Source organism: Pseudophryne corroboree, chromosome 12 (assembly GCF_028390025.1).
Source record: "Pseudophryne corroboree isolate aPseCor3 chromosome 12, aPseCor3.hap2, whole genome shotgun sequence".
In the NCBI taxonomy this organism is placed as follows: domain Eukaryota; kingdom Metazoa; phylum Chordata; class Amphibia; order Anura; family Myobatrachidae; genus Pseudophryne; species Pseudophryne corroboree.
In genome coordinates, this window is record NC_086455.1 from 13,215,631 (window position 1) to 13,234,441 (window position 18,811).

The 18,811-nt window shown below is 49.6% G+C and overlaps 1 protein-coding gene across 1 annotated transcript in view; it reads right to left on the reverse strand.

Annotated features, from left to right (window-relative positions):
* Positions 1 to 18,811, reverse strand: part of LOC134980275 (Fc receptor-like protein 5) — a 58,145-nt gene that overhangs the window by 14,475 nt on the left and 24,859 nt on the right. Inside the window, exons 6-8 of the mRNA XM_063947018.1 lie at positions 16,955 to 17,236; positions 13,218 to 13,499; positions 4,513 to 4,794 (exon numbers count right to left, since the gene is read on the reverse strand). Of these exons, the coding sequence (XP_063803088.1) occupies positions 4,513 to 4,794; positions 13,218 to 13,499; positions 16,955 to 17,236 (846 nt within the window). The remainder of the gene's footprint in view (positions 1 to 4,512; positions 4,795 to 13,217; positions 13,500 to 16,954; positions 17,237 to 18,811) is intronic.

Here is an 18,811-nt window from a genome sequence, read left to right on the forward strand (position 1 = left end):
GGGCAGAGCCTGTGAAGTGGCACACCCGCCACCTTGTGGCCATTTGAGATATTACCAGAATCTCCTATATAATAGCCCAGATCTGTGACTTTGTGCTTCATTTGCTAACGCTGGGCGGAGTCACAACACTGGGCGGAGTTAGTCAAATGAGTCACAGATCTGGGCAAATCTACAGGAGACTTGGAGCAGGAGCAGATGGTATGGGCATGGCACAGGCAGGGGTGCATACCTCCCAACTTTCTTCAGGCAGGAGGGACACACGCACAGCAAAAAGGGGGCATGGCCAACGGGAAAGGGGGCGTGGCTTCGCGGGTGGACCCGCGATCGCGAGCCACGCCCCTGTTTTCGTCAGTGAGGGGGCATGCCCAGCGCTCTGTGAGCTGCTGGCATGCCCCCAGCGGCGGATTATGAGTCCGGGGGGCCCAGGGCACTTAAGACAGGAACCCTATCTCATTGCTGTGCCTGCTGTGGGTTTGAGGGCGTGGCCTAATTGTGGCCCTCGTGGCCATGCCCCCTTATGCAAATTCCGGTATTTTTTTTTTAATGGGATTTTGGCCCCTCAGCTAGGGGTAAATCTAGAGGGGGTGGTTGCTCCCCACTACACACCCGCACAGGCAGAAGACAGCAGGGAGGCTGCTGCCTCCCTGCAACACCACAGACCTGCCTACACGCAGCAGAGTGTGCTGACTATAGCACAATGCTGCTGCTGTTGCTGGCAGGACGGGGGAGCTTCAGAGCTGGGGCAGAGCTACTCCAGCCTGGGGGCCCCCTAAAACTGTGAGGCCCGGGGTACGTACCCCCTGGGCCCACCCATAATCCGTACCCCCTGATGCCGCCTCTCCCTCTGTCAGAGCCGTCTTAACAGCGGTGTAGGCCCCTGGGCACAGCAATTCACTGGGCCCCCTACCCATGCTCCAATGGTAGGGGTGGGAGGAGCTATCAGCAGCAGCTTTGATGTCCCGCGGGCGGTAGGGGGTGTTCTATCTTCTGCTCAGCATGTAGGACCTGAAGCAGTAATTTCTGCTAATTACTCCTTTACTGCACAGATGGGGCTAAACTGTAGAAGGGGGCATTGGGCTGAATGAAGAAGCCCTGGTACATGACTTCCAGGGTGGTAGGGGGTGTTTAATACGTAGGGGAGGGGTGGCTAGTGAAGTGGGCTTAATATTTATCTTTTTACGGTGAGAGGGCAGCTTGCTTGACTGCAGATATCTAAATTCCTGAAAATATATTTCTTAGCTTTGAATGGGATAAAAAACTAGAGAGTCCCACCTATCAGAAGGTTCTGGGGATCAGAGTTCAGGAGCCAGAGCAATTCAACAACGAAAATCTAAAACTGCATATTAGGCATATGGAGCTGGAGCAGGGACCAGCTGCTTGAAGGCTGATATCTCTGGTTCTGGGCATAGTAGAAACAAGCTGCCAGTGTCCACCAAAAGGGGAGAGTCCCAGCTTGTGGCTTATAACCTTAGAAATACTCTAAGTCAGAAAGAACCCGAAATATCTGGTTGGGAAGAGCAATTAACAGGCTTGGATGGGGACCACTGCTTTCAAGTCGAATATCTCTGGTTCCCCAGGGCCGATTTTCAAAAATCTGGTACCGCTGGAAAGAGGGGACCCTCAGCTATCAGCCTAGCGCCCTTATTCTCTTGGGGCCCTTGGGCAAGAGCCCAAACGAAAAGACGGCCCTGCCCTCTGTCTCCACTAAATAGACGCTGTGTGCATGCTAAGCAGAACAGCGAGTACAGGGGCTTCCCAACTGCCCCCCCCCCCCCCCACCTCGGGACACTGCGGCCCGCGGGTGGGACAGTGGGACAGACCCAAAAAAATGGGACTGTCCCGCGAAAATCGGGACAGTTGGGAGGTATGGCGGTGTGTGAGGGGGTATGCCATACAGACAGACGGGCACCGGCTCACTGTGTACTTGACCCCCCACATCAGCATACTCAGCAGGATCTCTCTGACGCGGAGGAGCGTCACTTTCTGGCACACTCCACGCTTCTTAGCTGCAGTTTTGTGGGGCACCTGCCGCTGTGCAGGTTCCGTACTGCCTCGGTTATCTCCAGCCCCGGCAACCCCACCGCTAGCTGCAGCGCTGCCGCCCGCAGTGAGGTGCGCCCAGCTCCTTCACACACTTTAGCCGGCGGGCAGCGCTGCAGAAGTCCGCGCTGCTTGCAGGCTCCGACCCCCTCCTCCCTCCAGCCGCAGCATCTCCTGGGGGCTAACCAGTCACTCCCAGTCTCCCCTTACCACAGTGCCCGGCAGCCGCGAGGTCCGCGCCACGTGCATACTATGACCCCCTCCTCCCTCCAGCCGCAGCTTCTCCTTGGGGCTAACCAGTCACTCCCAGTCTCCCCTTACCACAGTGCCCGGCAGTCGCGCGAGGTCCGCGGTGTGTGACTGAGGAGTGGGGGAGAGGGATGCGGACGGGCAGAGGAAGCAGGACTCCAGCCTGAGAGAGTCAACCATGCCAAGTCTCCACCAGCAGCAGATCCAAACAGGTTGGAGTGGAACAGCAGCAGCCAGCAGCAGTGACTCCGGTAAGACACATCTGTCTGTCACCACTGTTTTGTCCCTAATACCAATCTCTCCCGTGCCCTGTGTTCTGTCATGTCCCTGTCACCCCTATCCTGGCCCTGTCAACCAAATCCTGGTCCTGCCGCCCCTACCCTGGCCCCGTCGCTCCTGGCCCCGTCGCCCCTGTCCTGGCCCCGTCGCCCCTGTCCTGGCCCCGTCGCCCCTGTCCTGGCCCCGTCACCCCTGTCCTGGCCCTGTTACTGCATACCCTCCAACTACCTTTTTGGCAGGTACAGTATCCGCAGCGCCTCCAGACCCCTCCCCAATGCACCACACCTCCGCACCTTCCCCTCCACCACATGCGACACTCCACCTCTCCCCCACACGCTGTGCCTCCAGACCCCCTGCACCACCAGCGGCTCCCACTCCCCCACCACCCACAGCACCTCCAGACCCCCTCCACCATCCACCCCCCATATATGTCTCCCCCCACACCTGTCCCCCTCCACCCACAGCATCTGCAGACACGCTCCTCCATTCGCGGTCCCCCCCTCATCCACCCACGGCACCTCCGCACCTGCCCCTCCACCATCTGCTGCGCCTCCGGACCCCCTACCCCGTCCGCCGCACCTGCCTCTCCCCCACCGCGGTGCCTCCGGACCCCCTACCCCAACCCCGGCACCCCCGCCCCTTCCCATCCCACAGCACCTCCGGAACCCTTCACCCATCTGCAACATCCCTGCACCTGCCCCTCCCACATGGCACCCCTGCCCCTCCCCCAACCTGCAGTGCCTCCGGACCCCTCCCCCATCTACAGCCCCCACTCTTCTGTCTCTCCCCCACCCGCAGCACGTCCCAACCCTTCCCCATCCGGGCCCCCCCGCATCTGCCCCCCCTCCACCTGCAGCATCTACAGACACCCTCCCCCATCCGCAGTCCCCCCCGCACCCGCTCAGTCTGTACATCGTGCCCTGCAGGTGCTGTTCACGCCGTCGCAAGGGGCTGCGCCTCCTTCACCATCGCACGCCCTTTCATTGTGCAATATTTAACCACTAACAAAGGAATGCAGGTAATACTCCATATAATACAAATATTGAACCCCATATAGGCATGCAAGGGTTAAAGGGGCGTACCCCGTTGCGACAGTGTGAAGAGCGCCCGTAAGGCGCGATGAAGCACCTACTTCACTATAAGAGAGTACTAGAAGGAGCTATCCATTTGCCCTTACCACTAAGGAGCAGATTTATCACCATCAGCATCTGAGCATGTGAATGTCATGTGATAAAATCACCCCAATTTGCAATGAGATGATAGATTACATTGCACGGATATATCAATAATCGCATGCAGGGACACAGCTTGCAAGGAAGCTCTGTCCCTGCGATGCCACTCCACAGCCTTATCGAGGTATTTTCTGTGAATGGCTGCACATGTGCCGCTGACACCGTCACCAAGCAATCACCACCGTCGTGCTTTGTTGTGCATGAGCAAGTGAGGATAAGTAAGCAATTGAATTCTTGCATGTGAATATTTTGCATGTCCTTTGCCAAGTTAGCCATTTAATCCCCAGAACAGTGGCACCTTGTTCCAGTTAATAAACGTACTAGTCACTGTCCTAACATGTGGTGACTTTTGTAAGGGGCCTTTGGGGGGGTCTTTATATTTCTGCCTAGAACCATTAGAGACTAGCAACAGGGGCGGGGTGGAGACCAAAGGAACTACCAGGATAGAGGACAGCTCCAGGGAAACAGGTACAACCTCCCCACCGGCACTCGACTACTAGTGGTTTATTACATAGTGGCTACTCATTATATAGAGTACACTGGGGCACAGGATGTGTAATTACTCTGTATAGGTATTTTTTTGCCTTGTTTTGTGGGACTGTACTGTACCTACATTGTATGTGTACAGCTAATGATAAATTAGAACAATGTTTCTTCAAGTTTGAATACATATCACATTTCTCAGCTATGTATAGAAGTTCATCACACTCACCCATAACAAGCAGATGGACTGTATCACTTTGTTGATGTTGGGGGAAGAAATAATTGCCAGAGTCGCAGTAATAGGGTCCAGCCATGGTCAGTGAGGAGATGGTCAGTGATAGCACCGCTGCCTTCTTGTCATGTACAGTAATATTACCTAGGAGCGTCCCGTTATGGTAGAACCGGTAGTGTATGGGTAGGGAGCCGTTCCTGGACTCACAGAGAAGCACAATCTCATCACCCACTGTCGCAGCTTCCGGTAGGAGCTTCAGCTGAGGCTGATCCACGCCAACTGCCGACAGAGGTCAAACAATAAGATTAGTTTGGTCACTGACCAAGGATTATGTTTCCTAACATACTGTACTGCAAACCCCCCAGCTACTGCCCCCCCCCCCCAACAAATAGAGGCGAGAGCTGACATGTCGGCAAATTCTTTTTATTTATGGCACACACATTGGAAAGTTCAGAGGAAGGAACATCCTGCTTTAATGAGAGTTACTAAACGGAGCAAGACAGAAGATAGAGGCTTAATCATCTTGTAGACACATACATGGCATTCTTTCAGACAGGAGTCATTTTCTAATTCTTATGTTTCAGATTACAAATACGCAGGAATTCTGACGGGGCTTGGTCTTGAGCCCACAATAACTAAGATGAAAGCTCTCCTGTAAGACCAGTTAAAATCAATGAATATTGATTGAATTTGAAACCGTATTAATGAGCTACTGCTAAACAAGGCGTAGGCTTTAAATTCTTAAAAACATGGTCTATAGGTGATGACAATGCTGAATTAAGAAAAGAACAGAAAGAAAAGCATGCCATTCATCTATGGCTCCGATTTCCTGTTCTGCCAAATGATCTGATTCCCCGAGCGTTGAACCCATTTGCCAATCAGCAACCAACGATGATCACCAATCCATTGGTGTATCAGGGAAAAACAACATATTAAAAATCCCAGGCTCTGGGGGGGCGTGGCTTGGATCGGCATGGAGTAGCTGTGTGCAGCCTTAGCTCTCCACTAAAATCCTGCAAACCCATCCTTTTTACCCCAACCTGTGGATCCTGTTCCCTGCCAGCTGGCCCCTGAATGTGTGCTGCCTTTGCTGCTGCCCTTGCTGATCCGGTGAGCGGCGCGGGTGTGCTGTTGTGGACCTTCCAGCGTGGTCTCCGGCTCCCTACCCCTCCGACGGCCGCCGTCGGAGCTCCGGGAGCGGCGCGTGTCCGCGCACCCGGCGGTGTCTGAGCGCTGGTCCTCCGGCTGGGGGACTACAGAGAGGAGGGCCCTGTCATCTGCTGGGTCCAGTGGAGGTGCATGCCTGGGGCCCCACTGCGGTGACGCTGGAGACCGAGTACGGGCGAAAAAGCCCGCGAAAAGCCGCCATTTTCAGTCCTGCTGCTCCTTCTCCCCCTGAGGTGCTGTGCGGTGCGATGACTGTGGTTGCCATCCTGTTTCCCTCTTGGGCTTAATACCTGTCCACAGTGCCCTTTCTTGGATGGACTGTATATATTTCACTGGAGCCAGCTGCCCTACATTAGCTGCCTGTTATCCTGTGGGGACAGCTTGGGTGCCCCTGACTCAGCTTTCACTCTGCTGCAATTTCTACAACATACACCTGCTTCCTGATTATCTGCAGTGTGCCCACATACTTGCTCCGTTTATTGGGGTGCCATCTCTGTCCTGACTCTTGTGCAGAACCTGCTGTAATACTCCTCCGGATCTGCATTCCCGTTCAGGGATACCATGGTGAGGGGAGGACAGAGTGCAGCTAACGCTGCTGCGAAACTGGAGAAATTTGCCAGACCACAGCAGGCACCCACTTCGACAAGGCGGGGTGAGGCCGGCCCGCCCTCGCCGACGGCCGAGGGGGACACCTCTGACCATGATGAACAGGTGCATTCTACCCAGCAAATATTGCAGGCAATTTCTGCGTCCGAGCAGAGGGTCACGGACCGGATTGGGCAAGTACAAATGGATGTTTCTCTGCTAAGGCAGGATATGCAGAAGATCCGAGAGCGAGTGGGTGCAATTGAACATCGGATATCGGCTTTGGAGGATGCTGCTCCACCCTTGCAGTTGAAGGTGGCGGACCTGTCTACCCAAGTGACATCTATGCAGGCTAAAATGTCAGATATAGAAGGGAGATTGCGGCGCAACAATGTCCGGTTTGTCGGGCTCCCCGAGAGAGCGGAGGGCACCTCCCCGGAGTCATTTCTTGAAGGGTGGCTTATTGATCTATTTGGCAAGGAGGCATTTACCTCTCAATTTGCGGTGGAGAGGGCGCACAGGCTTCCACCTAGGCCGCCGCCGCCGGGGGCCCCGGCTAGAACATTTATTGCACGCTTCCTGCATTTCAAGGACCGTGATGCGGTGCTCCGTCTGGCCCGAACAAAGGGCCCTATTCAACAAGATGGACATAATATTTCCGTATTTCCTGATTTTGCCCTGGAGGTGCAAAAGAGCCGATCTCAATTTATTCACGTCAAGCGTCAGCTCAGAGACCGCAATATACAATATGCTATGCTATTTCCAGCCAAGTTGCGGGTGGTGCTTAACAACACCACTCATTTTTTTACATCTCCTCAAGATGCTGGTGCATGGCTGGAACGTCAACCACGTTCTCCTTGATGATGTGTTGTTGCTCAGATGTTGATTTCATTCTTCTTGCACCGCTGTTTCTATTTATCTGATGCATATTTCTGTGAATATAAATGCACTGTGGGGATATATGCGATGTGGGGCGAATAGAAATGGGGCAAAATTATGGTATTGCTTGCTATGCATCGTTATGATATGGCGGTAACGGTCAGCCCCACATTGTTTTACTACTGTTTGATGCTTTATAATGGGGCATGTGCCTAGCTATGTTGTTTTTTCTTTTTTTTTCAGGGTTGGGGTACTACTTCTTTCTACAAGTTGTGGAGAGCTCTTGCCGAAAATAGTGTAGGGGCTTTTCCTAAGGTTCTTTGGTTAGGCCCTTATCCCTTAGTTTGGTTACTTAATGGGAGTTATGGGATCCAGGTATGCCTTAAGTTTGCGAGGTGATACAGGGTGGGTGCGGGGGGGGTTAGTTTGTTTTTTTCTAAGCCATCACTTTTTAGTTCTGTACGTACTGTGCAATGACACGCTATATCCGTACGATACTGCTCTGTGCTCTTTTGTCTCCTGGGGCGTAGGGGGACTGGTTGCTCTTGTCCCTGTTTATTGTTTGTTCAGCCTTGCTCTGCTGCGATGCCAGGTTTTGATGTATGTCTCTTTAATCTATCCTGTTGCACCTTCCTTCTATAATTTCCATGTCTGCTGTTTCTGAGGGGCTTCGTCTGCTCAGCTGGAATGTTCGGGGATTGAATGAGAAAATTAAAAGATCGTTGGTCCTGACTCAGGTTAAAAAATACCAGGCGGACATAATTTGTCTTTCTGAAACACATTTGCATGGAGGTAGGGTGTTGGCACTTAAAAAACCATGGGTTAGTCACGTGTATCATTCCACTTTCTCTAGCAGTGCCAGAGGCGTTTCTGTAATGATTAGAAAGTCCGTACAATTTCACCTGGATGACTGTGAAACTGACCAATATGGCAGATACGTCTTCCTACGAGCCCATATCAACTGCAGATTGTTCCATGTATTAGCAGTATATGTCCCCCCGCCATATAATAATGAGGTTCTCCGTCATGCTGCCCGATTCCTGGCCCGGTCCCCTGCTACCCCTGTAATATGCCTAGGGGATTTCAACAATGTTATGGATGGTGGTATGGACAGGTGGAGGGAGTCTGTTGCGTCCTCCCCTCCCCTAGCGTCCCCTACCCCGTTCGCAAGACTGGTGGGGGAGCTGGGGCTGGAGGATGTATGGAGATGTCGTAATCCCACAGCTACTCACTTCTCCTGTCAGTCCGCTACCCATCATGCTTTTTCCCGTATTGATTTGGTTTTGGTTTCTCCTGATCTGTCCCCGGACGTGCTGGCGGTAGATTATCTCCCTAGGGGTATATCGGATCACTCTCCTGTTTTAGTTACAGTTAATATTGGTTGGGAGCGGGGTGCAAAAATGTGGAAGCTTAACCCCTTTTGGTTGACTTTGCTGGGGGAGGGTGCAGACCTGATTGCCGCTTGGGAAGGGTTCCAGGAAGACAATTTACTATTCAGTGATCTGCCGCTAAAACATGATGCTTTTAAAGCGTTTTTGCGAGGCTCCTTTATAAAGCGGATCTCTGAAGTTAAAGCGTTTAGTAAGAGGGAAGAGGTGCGGTTGGAATCTTTGTGCCGGCAGTTGGAGTCTCAATACCTTATTACCCATCTGCGATCTGATGAGCTGTTGTGGAAGAGCGCGCAGAGCGAGTGGTCGGATTGTTTATTTGAGAAATCCAGGCGTAGACTCCTTTTTGCAGGACATGAGCAGTATTTTCGGGCGGAGATGAATGGCAGCTACTTGGCTTTTTTGGCCCGGTCCGATTCCCCTAGAACTGTAATTCAGTGTGTGAAGAACTCTGCTGGCCAATTGTGTTACTCTGGATCAATGGTGGCGGAGACGTTCCGTAGTTATTATTCCTCGCTCTATGCCTCCCGAGCCAGTTACTCTGACGATCAGCTTCGGGATTTTTTGGCCCAGTTGACCTTGCCATGCTTGTCCCGGGAGGACTCGGGGGCTTTGGATGCACCTATCACGTTGGAAGAAGTGGAGGCTGCGATCCTGTCTCTCCCGGCGTCTAAGGCACCGGGATCCGATGGGCTTCCGGGGGAAGTCTATAAAAAATACAGTACGTTTTTTGCCCCCTATCTCCTACAATTGTTTGACTTACTCTTAGAGGGTAGGGCTCTCCCGCGCTCTATGGCCGAGGCCAATATAATTGTCCTGTTGAAACCAGGGAAGGACCCCCTGCTCCCCGAGTCTTATCGACCCATTTCCCTCCTCAATACTGATGTCAAGATACTGGCAAAAATCTTGGCATCTCGATTGAATTTGGTAATTGCAACAATAATTCACCCGGACCAGACTGGCTTTATGCCAGGTAGGTCCACGGCCCAAAATTTGCGTAGACTGTTCTGTCATCTCCAGAGGGGTGATGTGGTGGGGTCGGACGCGGTGGTGGTGTCCCTTGATGCGGCCAAAGCGTTCGACTCCGTAGAATGGAGGTACCTGTGGGGGGTGCTGGAGAAATTTGCTTTTGGCCCTCGATTTATTAGCTTTATCCAGTTGTTGTATTCCTTGCCTGTGGCTCGGGTGACGGCTAATGGTTTCACGTCTGAGCTTTTTGCGTTGGAGAGGGGCACTCGACAGGGTTGCCCCCTATCTCCTGCACTGTTTGCAATCGCCGTGGAGCCGTTGGCCGGCCTGCTGCGCAGTAATGGTAGGATCAGGGGCGTTGAGATTGGGGGTCATGTGGATGTGGTAGCGCTATACGCGGATGACATGCTTCTTTTTTTGCAAGACTCTGATGACTCCCTACAAGCAGTGTTACAGGTAGTGGAAAATTTTGGTATCTTTTCCGGTCTACTAATTAACTGGGACAAATCCCACATTTTCCCCATCTCTGGCCTTCTCCCGGAAAATACACAGGGGGCGTATCCTTTGCAATGGACATTGCGGTTCAAGTATTTAGGCATCTGGATTACTCCTATGGCGCGTAGCTATGTGGCCCAAAATATTGACCCCATTCTAGCGACATTTAAAGAGAAGGCTCATAGCTGGAAAAAACTACCGTTGTCTGTCCTGGGTCGGGTTAATCTATTTAAAATGGTAATGCAGCCAAAATTCCTTTATGCTCTACACAATTCTCCGGTATACCTCCCCAAGAAGATCTTTACTGTTATAGAGGGCGTTCTGTCCTCATTTATATGGGGTGGCAGGCCAGCGAGAGTCTCTATCAGGACATTATGCAGATCTCAGATGTCCGGCGGGGCAAGTCTCCCTGATCTCAGACTATACTATGTAGCGACTCAGCTGTCTCATCTGAGTGAATGGATCGGGGATTCTCTAGGTACTACGGTGAGGGGGTTTCTGGCTGAGCGGGCGGAGTGCTCTCCTACTTTCTCTCTTTCTCCTCTTCAGCTTCTCCTCTCTGGTCTCTCAGCGCCTGGCTTGCCTCCCCTGTTGCGTCAAGCCTTGCTCATCTGGCGCTATGCACACACATTGTATGATTGGGAGGGACATGATGCCGGTACTCCATTGTGGTTCAATAGTGCATACCCTGAGCTATATGAGATGTCGCTAGATAATATATGGATTGCTAGGGGTGTCGTGGCGCTGGGTCAGCTGTACCACGATGGAGTGCTGAAGTCATTTCAGCAACTGAAGATCGAATTTGATGTACCTAATACTGCTCTGTTCCGGTATTTTCGGCTTAGACATGCTGTACAAACTCAATTCCCTCATGGCCCACCACTGATTGTTGACTCACCTGTTAGGACGATGCTTACTTCTCTGAGTCAGAGGGGGAGGGTGTCTACCATATATGCTGCTTTAAATAATAGAAGCTACCCCGATCTATTAAATAATCTCCGTATTAAATGGGAGACTGATTTGGGGCGCTTGTCCCATGAGCAGTGGCTCCAGATTATGAGCTCCCTTAGATACGCTACGCCGTGTATAAGATATAAGCAGGTTTTTTTCTATATTTTACACAGGGCCTATCGTACTCCAGTTACTATGCAGAGGGCTGGTCTTAGGGAAGATTCTAACTGCCCCAGGTGTCGGGCAGCCGATGCCGGATTTTGGCACTTACTGTGGGATTGCCCTGAGATTTCCCTTTTTTGGCGTAAAGTGTGGAGTGATGTGATCATGACAGCACCGTCCCTCCCTACATTAGATCCTGGTATATGCTTGTTTGGGTTAGATCTTGAGGAAACACACTCTGTCTTACTGTATAGATATGTCCTGTGTCTCACTACGCTGGCAAAAGTTGTTATTGCTAGGGTCTGGTTCTCGGCAGATGTGCCTAGGGTAGAGCACTGGAGGGCGTTGGTGAACGAGGTAATTCGTCATGAGAGGCATATGTATAAAATACGGGGTTCCACCTCTCGATTTACGGAGATGTGGGATCGCTGGAGTAGCACATGGCTGGGCGGGCAGGTATTGAGCACTTGAGCGACATTCGTAATATTATTGATATTCTATGTCGTGTACACATATGCGAAAAGAATTAACACGCACACCGAACTGTGATCTGAAAATACCTGTTTATTGATGGCAATTGTTATAGTTTATTTCAATGTTGTTGTTTTGTCTTGTTGTGTCAATGTGTTACAAAACTCAATAAAAAATTACTTGATTTAAAAAAAAAAAAAAAAATCCCAGGCTCTCTGACGCCAAACATTTTTTGGTCGCAATGGTGATTCAGAGAAATCCAATATGATGGATTTCCCTGATCCCCTGACCCCGGCGTCGGCAGACTGGGGGATTAGCCAGATATCTGCCTGATGTACATTATGGGCCCCAGGGAAGTCCAGGACACCTCAAATTCACATTTTTCTGGTTTGGCATACAACTAGCGATCTTTGAGTTTGTGTATCACCAACCTACAGTAACATGAATCTGATATTGAAAGAGTTCATGAGAATGTCATCAATATACCACAACTAACTTGCCAAGGAATTCAAGGAGCACGTCCTTAGTCAGGTCATGAAAACTGCAGGTGCATTGCACAAACCGAAGGCCATAACCAGGTAATTGTAGATGTGAGATGGCGTATAAAAGTTTTCATGAAAACTGCTCCAAATGCCCTTTATTACATACAGGTGATACTAAAATAATGTGAGATGGGTGTGAAAACAGAAAACACCCTTTTTCACATTATTTTTGTAAAAATAATGTTAATAAATAGGCCCCAAAGACTTTCAAAGGAAACAAAGTAATACATTTTTTCTCTGCATGTTCTTGTCACATATATCTGACACATTTAGCGTTATACTAGAACAATCTTTTTATCCTCAATGAGAAACTTGCACTTGCCATAGCGCTGGTGTAAGTTTTGTTGGGGCGACAGATAGTGGCATCTAAGGACGCACCAGGTGGTAATGCAGCGCTTTATAGACGCTGCCAGTGGGTGTCTCAGTCCTTGCATAGTCGGAAGCATGGCTGTATAATAGGGAAAGCTTTGTAGCAACATTAGCAAAAAGTCACAGATGAGGATGCTGCAAAAAACACAAGGACGGCCACAGTAACCTGCAACTCAGAATCAGCAGGGCCGGATTATAGGGGGGGGGGGGGGAGGGGGGGGGGCGGCGACAGGGGCGATTGTCCTGGGGCCCCCACAAAGCCACCAAAAATACTACACTAATGGAGTGCAGGACAGCATTTTGCAACCTGCGCTCCAGATCTCAGCTGCTCAGTGTGATCTGACACTCGACAGCCCCTCTCCAGCAGCAGCTCCGGCGGCCGGAAGGCAGGGAGACCGCGGCACACTGCACCGGCCGGAGCTCTCATGCTGATAAAGGCGGGGAGTCTGCACTGCTGGCCACAAGCTGTCCCACAGTAGGGCTGTACCCTTCAAGGTGCTGTCTGCAGCTGTATAAATGGAGAATGGATGTGCACACTGCATAAAAGTTTTGCTGGAATATTGAAAACTTCTTGGCTGCTAAATTGTGACTAGTGCTGCTAGTCTGACCATTACTTCTAACAGGCCCTTACATAAACACACGCTAGCCACAAGCTTTGCCCGCCCCCACAAACTTTAATCCGGCCCTGATTGTCAGGCCCATGATATCACTATTCCACATTTACCTTTTATCTGTACACATAAAACGTTACTCCTCTTCCTCACACTGACCCTGGGGGACCTAACATCACAGGTATAATTCCCAGAATGCACCGGCTGCGCTGACGGAACGCTGTATGTAGCGGATGCACTGAAGTCCTGCACAGTATGCCCATCTCTGTAGAAAGCAAACTGAGGTTTTAAGGTGTATCCATGCTTGATCACGGTGTTACATGTCAGGGTCATGCCAGCACCTTCCGTTATTATATCTGTATGCACCAACTTTATTTCTGGATAAGAGAACAGCTCTAGAAGAGAAAATGAATCAAATTAAATTATCTGGCTAGGTTCATGGAAAACACTTTCCCTGTGACATGTGCTTTATCTTACAGCTGTACATAGGGGGCGACTGAGACAGGGAATTATTGAAGACACAACTAACTCTGTAGGAAACCAAACTTTCCTTCTCTCCTGCGATGTACGGGAAACTCCAGAATTCCAGGATTTCTCCAGAGTGCGGGCTCCCGCATCCCACCCACTTCCCTACCAAACTGCATTATTATTAGTGATTCAAGTCATCAGACCTCCTGCACCTGCGTTATGAGTACAACTTTGTCAGCTACTCAATGTTTTTGCAAATCAGTGTAATATAATGATAAGAACCCTAAAACATGGGAAATCTTTCTCTTCATAATAGAATTGATTATCATTTGATATATCCACCGATATAGGAAAGAGGGTGGGTAGCCACATTGCAATAGCGGTGTGGTAAAGTTGTGATAGTGGTGTGTCATTTTGTGAAAGGGGTGTGGTCATGTTGCAGTAGGAGCATGATCATAGTCTAGCACTTTTTAAGTGTTAGGCTGAGCCTTGCTCTCCGGACCTTCTGCACCCTACCATGCAGTACTGTGTGGTGCAGTGAGCCTAATTCAGACCTGACCGCAGCAGCAAATTTGTTAGCTAAAGGGAAAAACTATGTGCAGTGCAGGTGGGGCAGATGTAACATGTGCAGAGAGTTAGATGTGGGTGTGGTGTGTTCAAACTGAAATCTAAATTGCAGTGTAAAAATAAAGCAGCCAGTATTTACCCTGCACAGAAACAATTTAACCCACCCAAATCTAACACTCTCTGCACATGTTACATCTACCCCACCTGCAGTGCACATGGTTTTGCCCTTTAGCTAACAAATTTGCTGCTGCGATCAGGTCTGAATTAGGCCCACGTTCCACTGAGTGTCCTTTATTACACCTAGAAATGTTCCAATATGTAGTACTGACCACTATATTAGCAGAGGTTGCGGTGCAGTCAGATATGTATTAAAACATATACTGTACTGTACATAATAATAACACACATGACTCAAAGGGCTGTAATGTTATTTATTTATATCTCATTAGGAATAATGGCATTGTGGGAAGTGACAGTGTACATTCAGGACTGGATTAAGGGCGAGATGTAATACACATTGGGGAGAGCTAAAGTACCAACCAATCAGCTCCTAACTGTCATGTTACAGAATGTTTGAAAAATGACAGTTAGTAGCTGATTGGTCAGTACTTTATTGCTCTCTGTGTTATCTCTCTCTCATTAGCATATATTATATTAATATATTCGCACATATCACAGCTGCTATACATCAGCGTATACATCTCTGAATCTAACCCTTTGTCATCTAGAACATGAGGTCTGGAGTGAATGTGGATCAGGATGACTGTGTAATTGCTACACACCTCCAGCCATGAATTTCCCATACATTCCATTCATAGGGGTGTGTGACATAGCCACGTCCCCAGAGCCGGATTAAGGGGGGTCACAGGGGGTAAGTACCCCGGGCCCCCCCAATCTAAGAGGGCCTCCTGCCGCACACCACAGATCAGACCTTAAACACGATCTGCAGTGCCGCAACAGCGCCGCAGCTGTTATGTGCTGCTGTGCTTCCACCGGCTCTCTGACTGGCCGCGCGTCTTGAAGGGAGGTGCCAGCCCAGGGGGTAGAGGAGGTGTCAGGCAGCCGAGGCACACATTGAGCCAGAAGTGGGAAGCCTAGGGGGTCAGTAACCCCGGGTCCTCTGTGTCATGGGGCCCTCCCCATCGGAGCTGCTGAAAGGGAACGAGCTCCGCTTCTCCAAGCTCTGCTGCAATCAGCAACCCTCAGCAGCAGTGCGGCAGTTGTCCACAGCAGTGCAGGGAGCTGCAGCGGCGGAGGAGCCCATGAGAGAAGTAATATCGTCCGAGACACCTGCACCTGCCTGTACTTGCTCTCACTCCCCTACTCCGGCGTCACCGATGACAAGCAGACACCGGTGCTGTGCTTCTGAAGGTCGGTGACAGGGAGAGGGAGGCTGGACTGACTGACTATGCTGGGATCTAGAGGACTAAACAGAACGCAGCCCGCTCCAATCAGCAGCAGTCTGTATCTTCTTTATATATTTCATAAAGTGTGGAGGGTGAGAAAATATTTCAGATTTAAGGGGGGGAAAGATCATTAAAAGGGGATCTTCAAATATATAAGAAGCAGAGGTGATGAGTTGCTGCTGAGTGAGGGGAAAGAGGGAAGGAGTTGGGACAAAATCATTTACTACACATAATAGAGTGGTATGTTGATATGCCTAGATAGATCCATCCATATAGATAGATATCTATACACACAGATATCTATCTGTCTGACCTGCACTGCTGCCATTCATGGAGGTGCAGGAAGAGGAGGCACACATACAGTGGGTGTCGCAACACCAGGGGGGCGGTGCTGACATGAGAGCCCCCTCTCTTAGGTGCCCCGGGCCCCCCAAAGTCTTGATACGGCCCTGCACGTCCCCAGACAGCCATACCCCAACTTGGCCCACTAACCTACTCCTGAGGGCCGTCTGAAGACGTGGCGGTGTTGGATCAGAGTGCCCATTGATGAAACTGCCAAGTCCTAAGTACACGGCCAGGATAGGTGTCTGCCGATCCTGGTCTATTCATTGATTATTGGTGTTAGCACTATGTGAGGGGTGTGCGGAGGTAGAACTTAAGGTGGGTACACACTGGCCGCTATATTGGCCGTTCTATTGAATGGCCGATATATCGCGAGTCCATCGGCAAGTGTGTATGGGCGATATATCTGTGAACTCCGTCGTTCACAGACATATTGCGTCGGCCCCACAGCACAGCTGACGGCCAATATATCTACCGCTATATACTGGTGCGTCGCCGTGTGTGTACGGGAGACCAGTCGACCGCCCGTACACATGTTGCGGCAGCCGGCGGTGATTGACAGCTGAACTCATGACGTCAGTCCCCGACGGATCGGATAGAGTGTATGCACAGCACACTGCCCGATCCGTCCATAGATATATCTGCATGTCAGTTGATCTGCAGATATATCTATCAGTGTGTACCAACCTTTACACACCTATGATTCCTTTCCCTGTGGTGACTGACTCTCCTCTCACTGTCACATGGAGCTCCAATCGCTGACATCTAGAGAACATGTGGAGGAGAGTGGGGCGCTGGTGTCTGAGGGGCTATTGGCCAGTGCTCTTGACCGGCCTGTGCCAGCTACTCCCCCTGAAGGAATGATGTCATGCTGAAGGGGGCATGTATATAGGGAGCTGCTGGAGGTGGAGGGTCTCTTAATACGAAGGATCGGGCCACTGAAGATGGCGTCAGTTCCCACAGGAAGACTCCCCCTGATAATGAATGTGCCAGTTACTTAAACCACTCAATATAACCAAAAGCACTGAGTAGAACAGAAGGGAGACAGGTCCAGTACAGACACCCACCTTGTACCTGTATATGGAATGCATCACTCCTCTTCCTCACACTGCCGCTGGGATCACTCACATCACAGGTATAATACCCAGAATGCACCAGCTGCACTGCCAGAACGCTGTATGTAGCGGACGCACTGAAGTCCTGCACATTCTGCCCATCTCTGTAGAAAGCAAAGTGCAGTTCTGTAGCAGACCTGGCCGGGTTACGTTTTGTGTAGCAGGTCAGGGTCATCGCATAACCCTCTGTCACTGATGACCAATAAGTTGTTATTTGTGGGGTATCAAACAGAGCTGAAAGAGATAATAATACAGATACTGGGTACGGTGTGACATGTGGGTCATTTACAGCCAGCACGTGCTACACAAAAATGTGGATCTCATGCTGTGCTATTGTGCTTCTGTGTGTGCTGCGCACAGATATAACTAAACACAGGTAATGACTATTTGAAATGAATCTACTTATAAACGTGACATTTATTTTATATACATTTGCTAATATATCTCCAGCATATTCCGTTGCGCTTTACAGTTGGGACTGTGTCATTTCTCTCATTTATGACACAAAAAAGATCAGAAAAAAAAAGTGAGCTTGCTATGGTGAGTGCTGAACTTTCTGTATGTATGTATTTGGGTAGGTGGCCATGGGCTGCATGCACCCCACCCTGTGAGTGCAGACACTGCACCCCGCTTCTGGGGTGGCGAGTGCTGTGGTTTTCTATATTTGTTTGCATATTGCGGGGTTAATCTTTGGTTAACTCTTATTAAGTGTGGCCACAAGCTTTTTCATGCACCCCTGTGTAATCTCATTTGCTCTAAACCTGTGTCAGCTGCTCCTTAGTAATTTATCAGCCAGTGTCAGGTGACTAGTGTACCTTTAAAAGCCACTAGATATGTGGCAGATACACATTACACCTAGTGGGCATGTGTGCAGTATATTATGTGTGATACAGTTGCCAGGTTTTAATTTTTAAGACTTTGTGATAGTGTAGGACCTGCAAGAAGGTGGTGTTCCTTGGCGAGCGGTTTGCAGGCTTCTGTGCATTGGCCAGTTCACTAACTAAACCCCCATCATTTATTTATTGATGTTGTGAGGACAAGTGAGCTTGCTATGGTGAGTGCTGAATTTTCTGTTTATATATATATATATATATATATATATATATATATATATATATATATAGAAAAAGGCAATAGAGCACTCACCAGTCTTTTCTTCATTAAATATCAAATAGAAATTTTATTTTCCAGACAGCACAGCATGACTGTTCACTGCAGTCCAATATGGTTATATAAAACCCAAACATTTTCGGTCATATCCAGACCGTCATCAGGGGACACAAAGATCATCAGAGAGCTGTCACATCATAGTTGGAATACCAGCAGCCAGGCTTTGTGTCCCCTGATGACGGTCTGGATATGACCGAAAACGTTTGGGTTTTATATAACCATATTGGACTGCAGTGAACAGTCATGCTGTGCTGTCTGGAAAATAAAATTTCTATTTGATATTTAATCAAGAAAAGACTGGTGAGTGCTCCATTGCATTTTTCTATAATTGGATTCCCTGGAGGGGATCTGTGGATGACACCCCAGCTGCTGTGCTGAGCATTTAAACGTGAGTGCGACCTTCTTCTTATATATATATATATATATATATATATATATATATAGTTTACTTTATATACACACATACATACATATACACACTGCTGAACGCATGCTGCTAAACAGAGGGAGAAGACACACACCTTATGTTACAAGTCTCGATTTTACCGATGCCTATTGATGGAAGATGCATGATACTCTCATAATGCATATCCATTAGAGGATTTGCTTGACATAAAACTTATTCTGAGGAATCCTAAT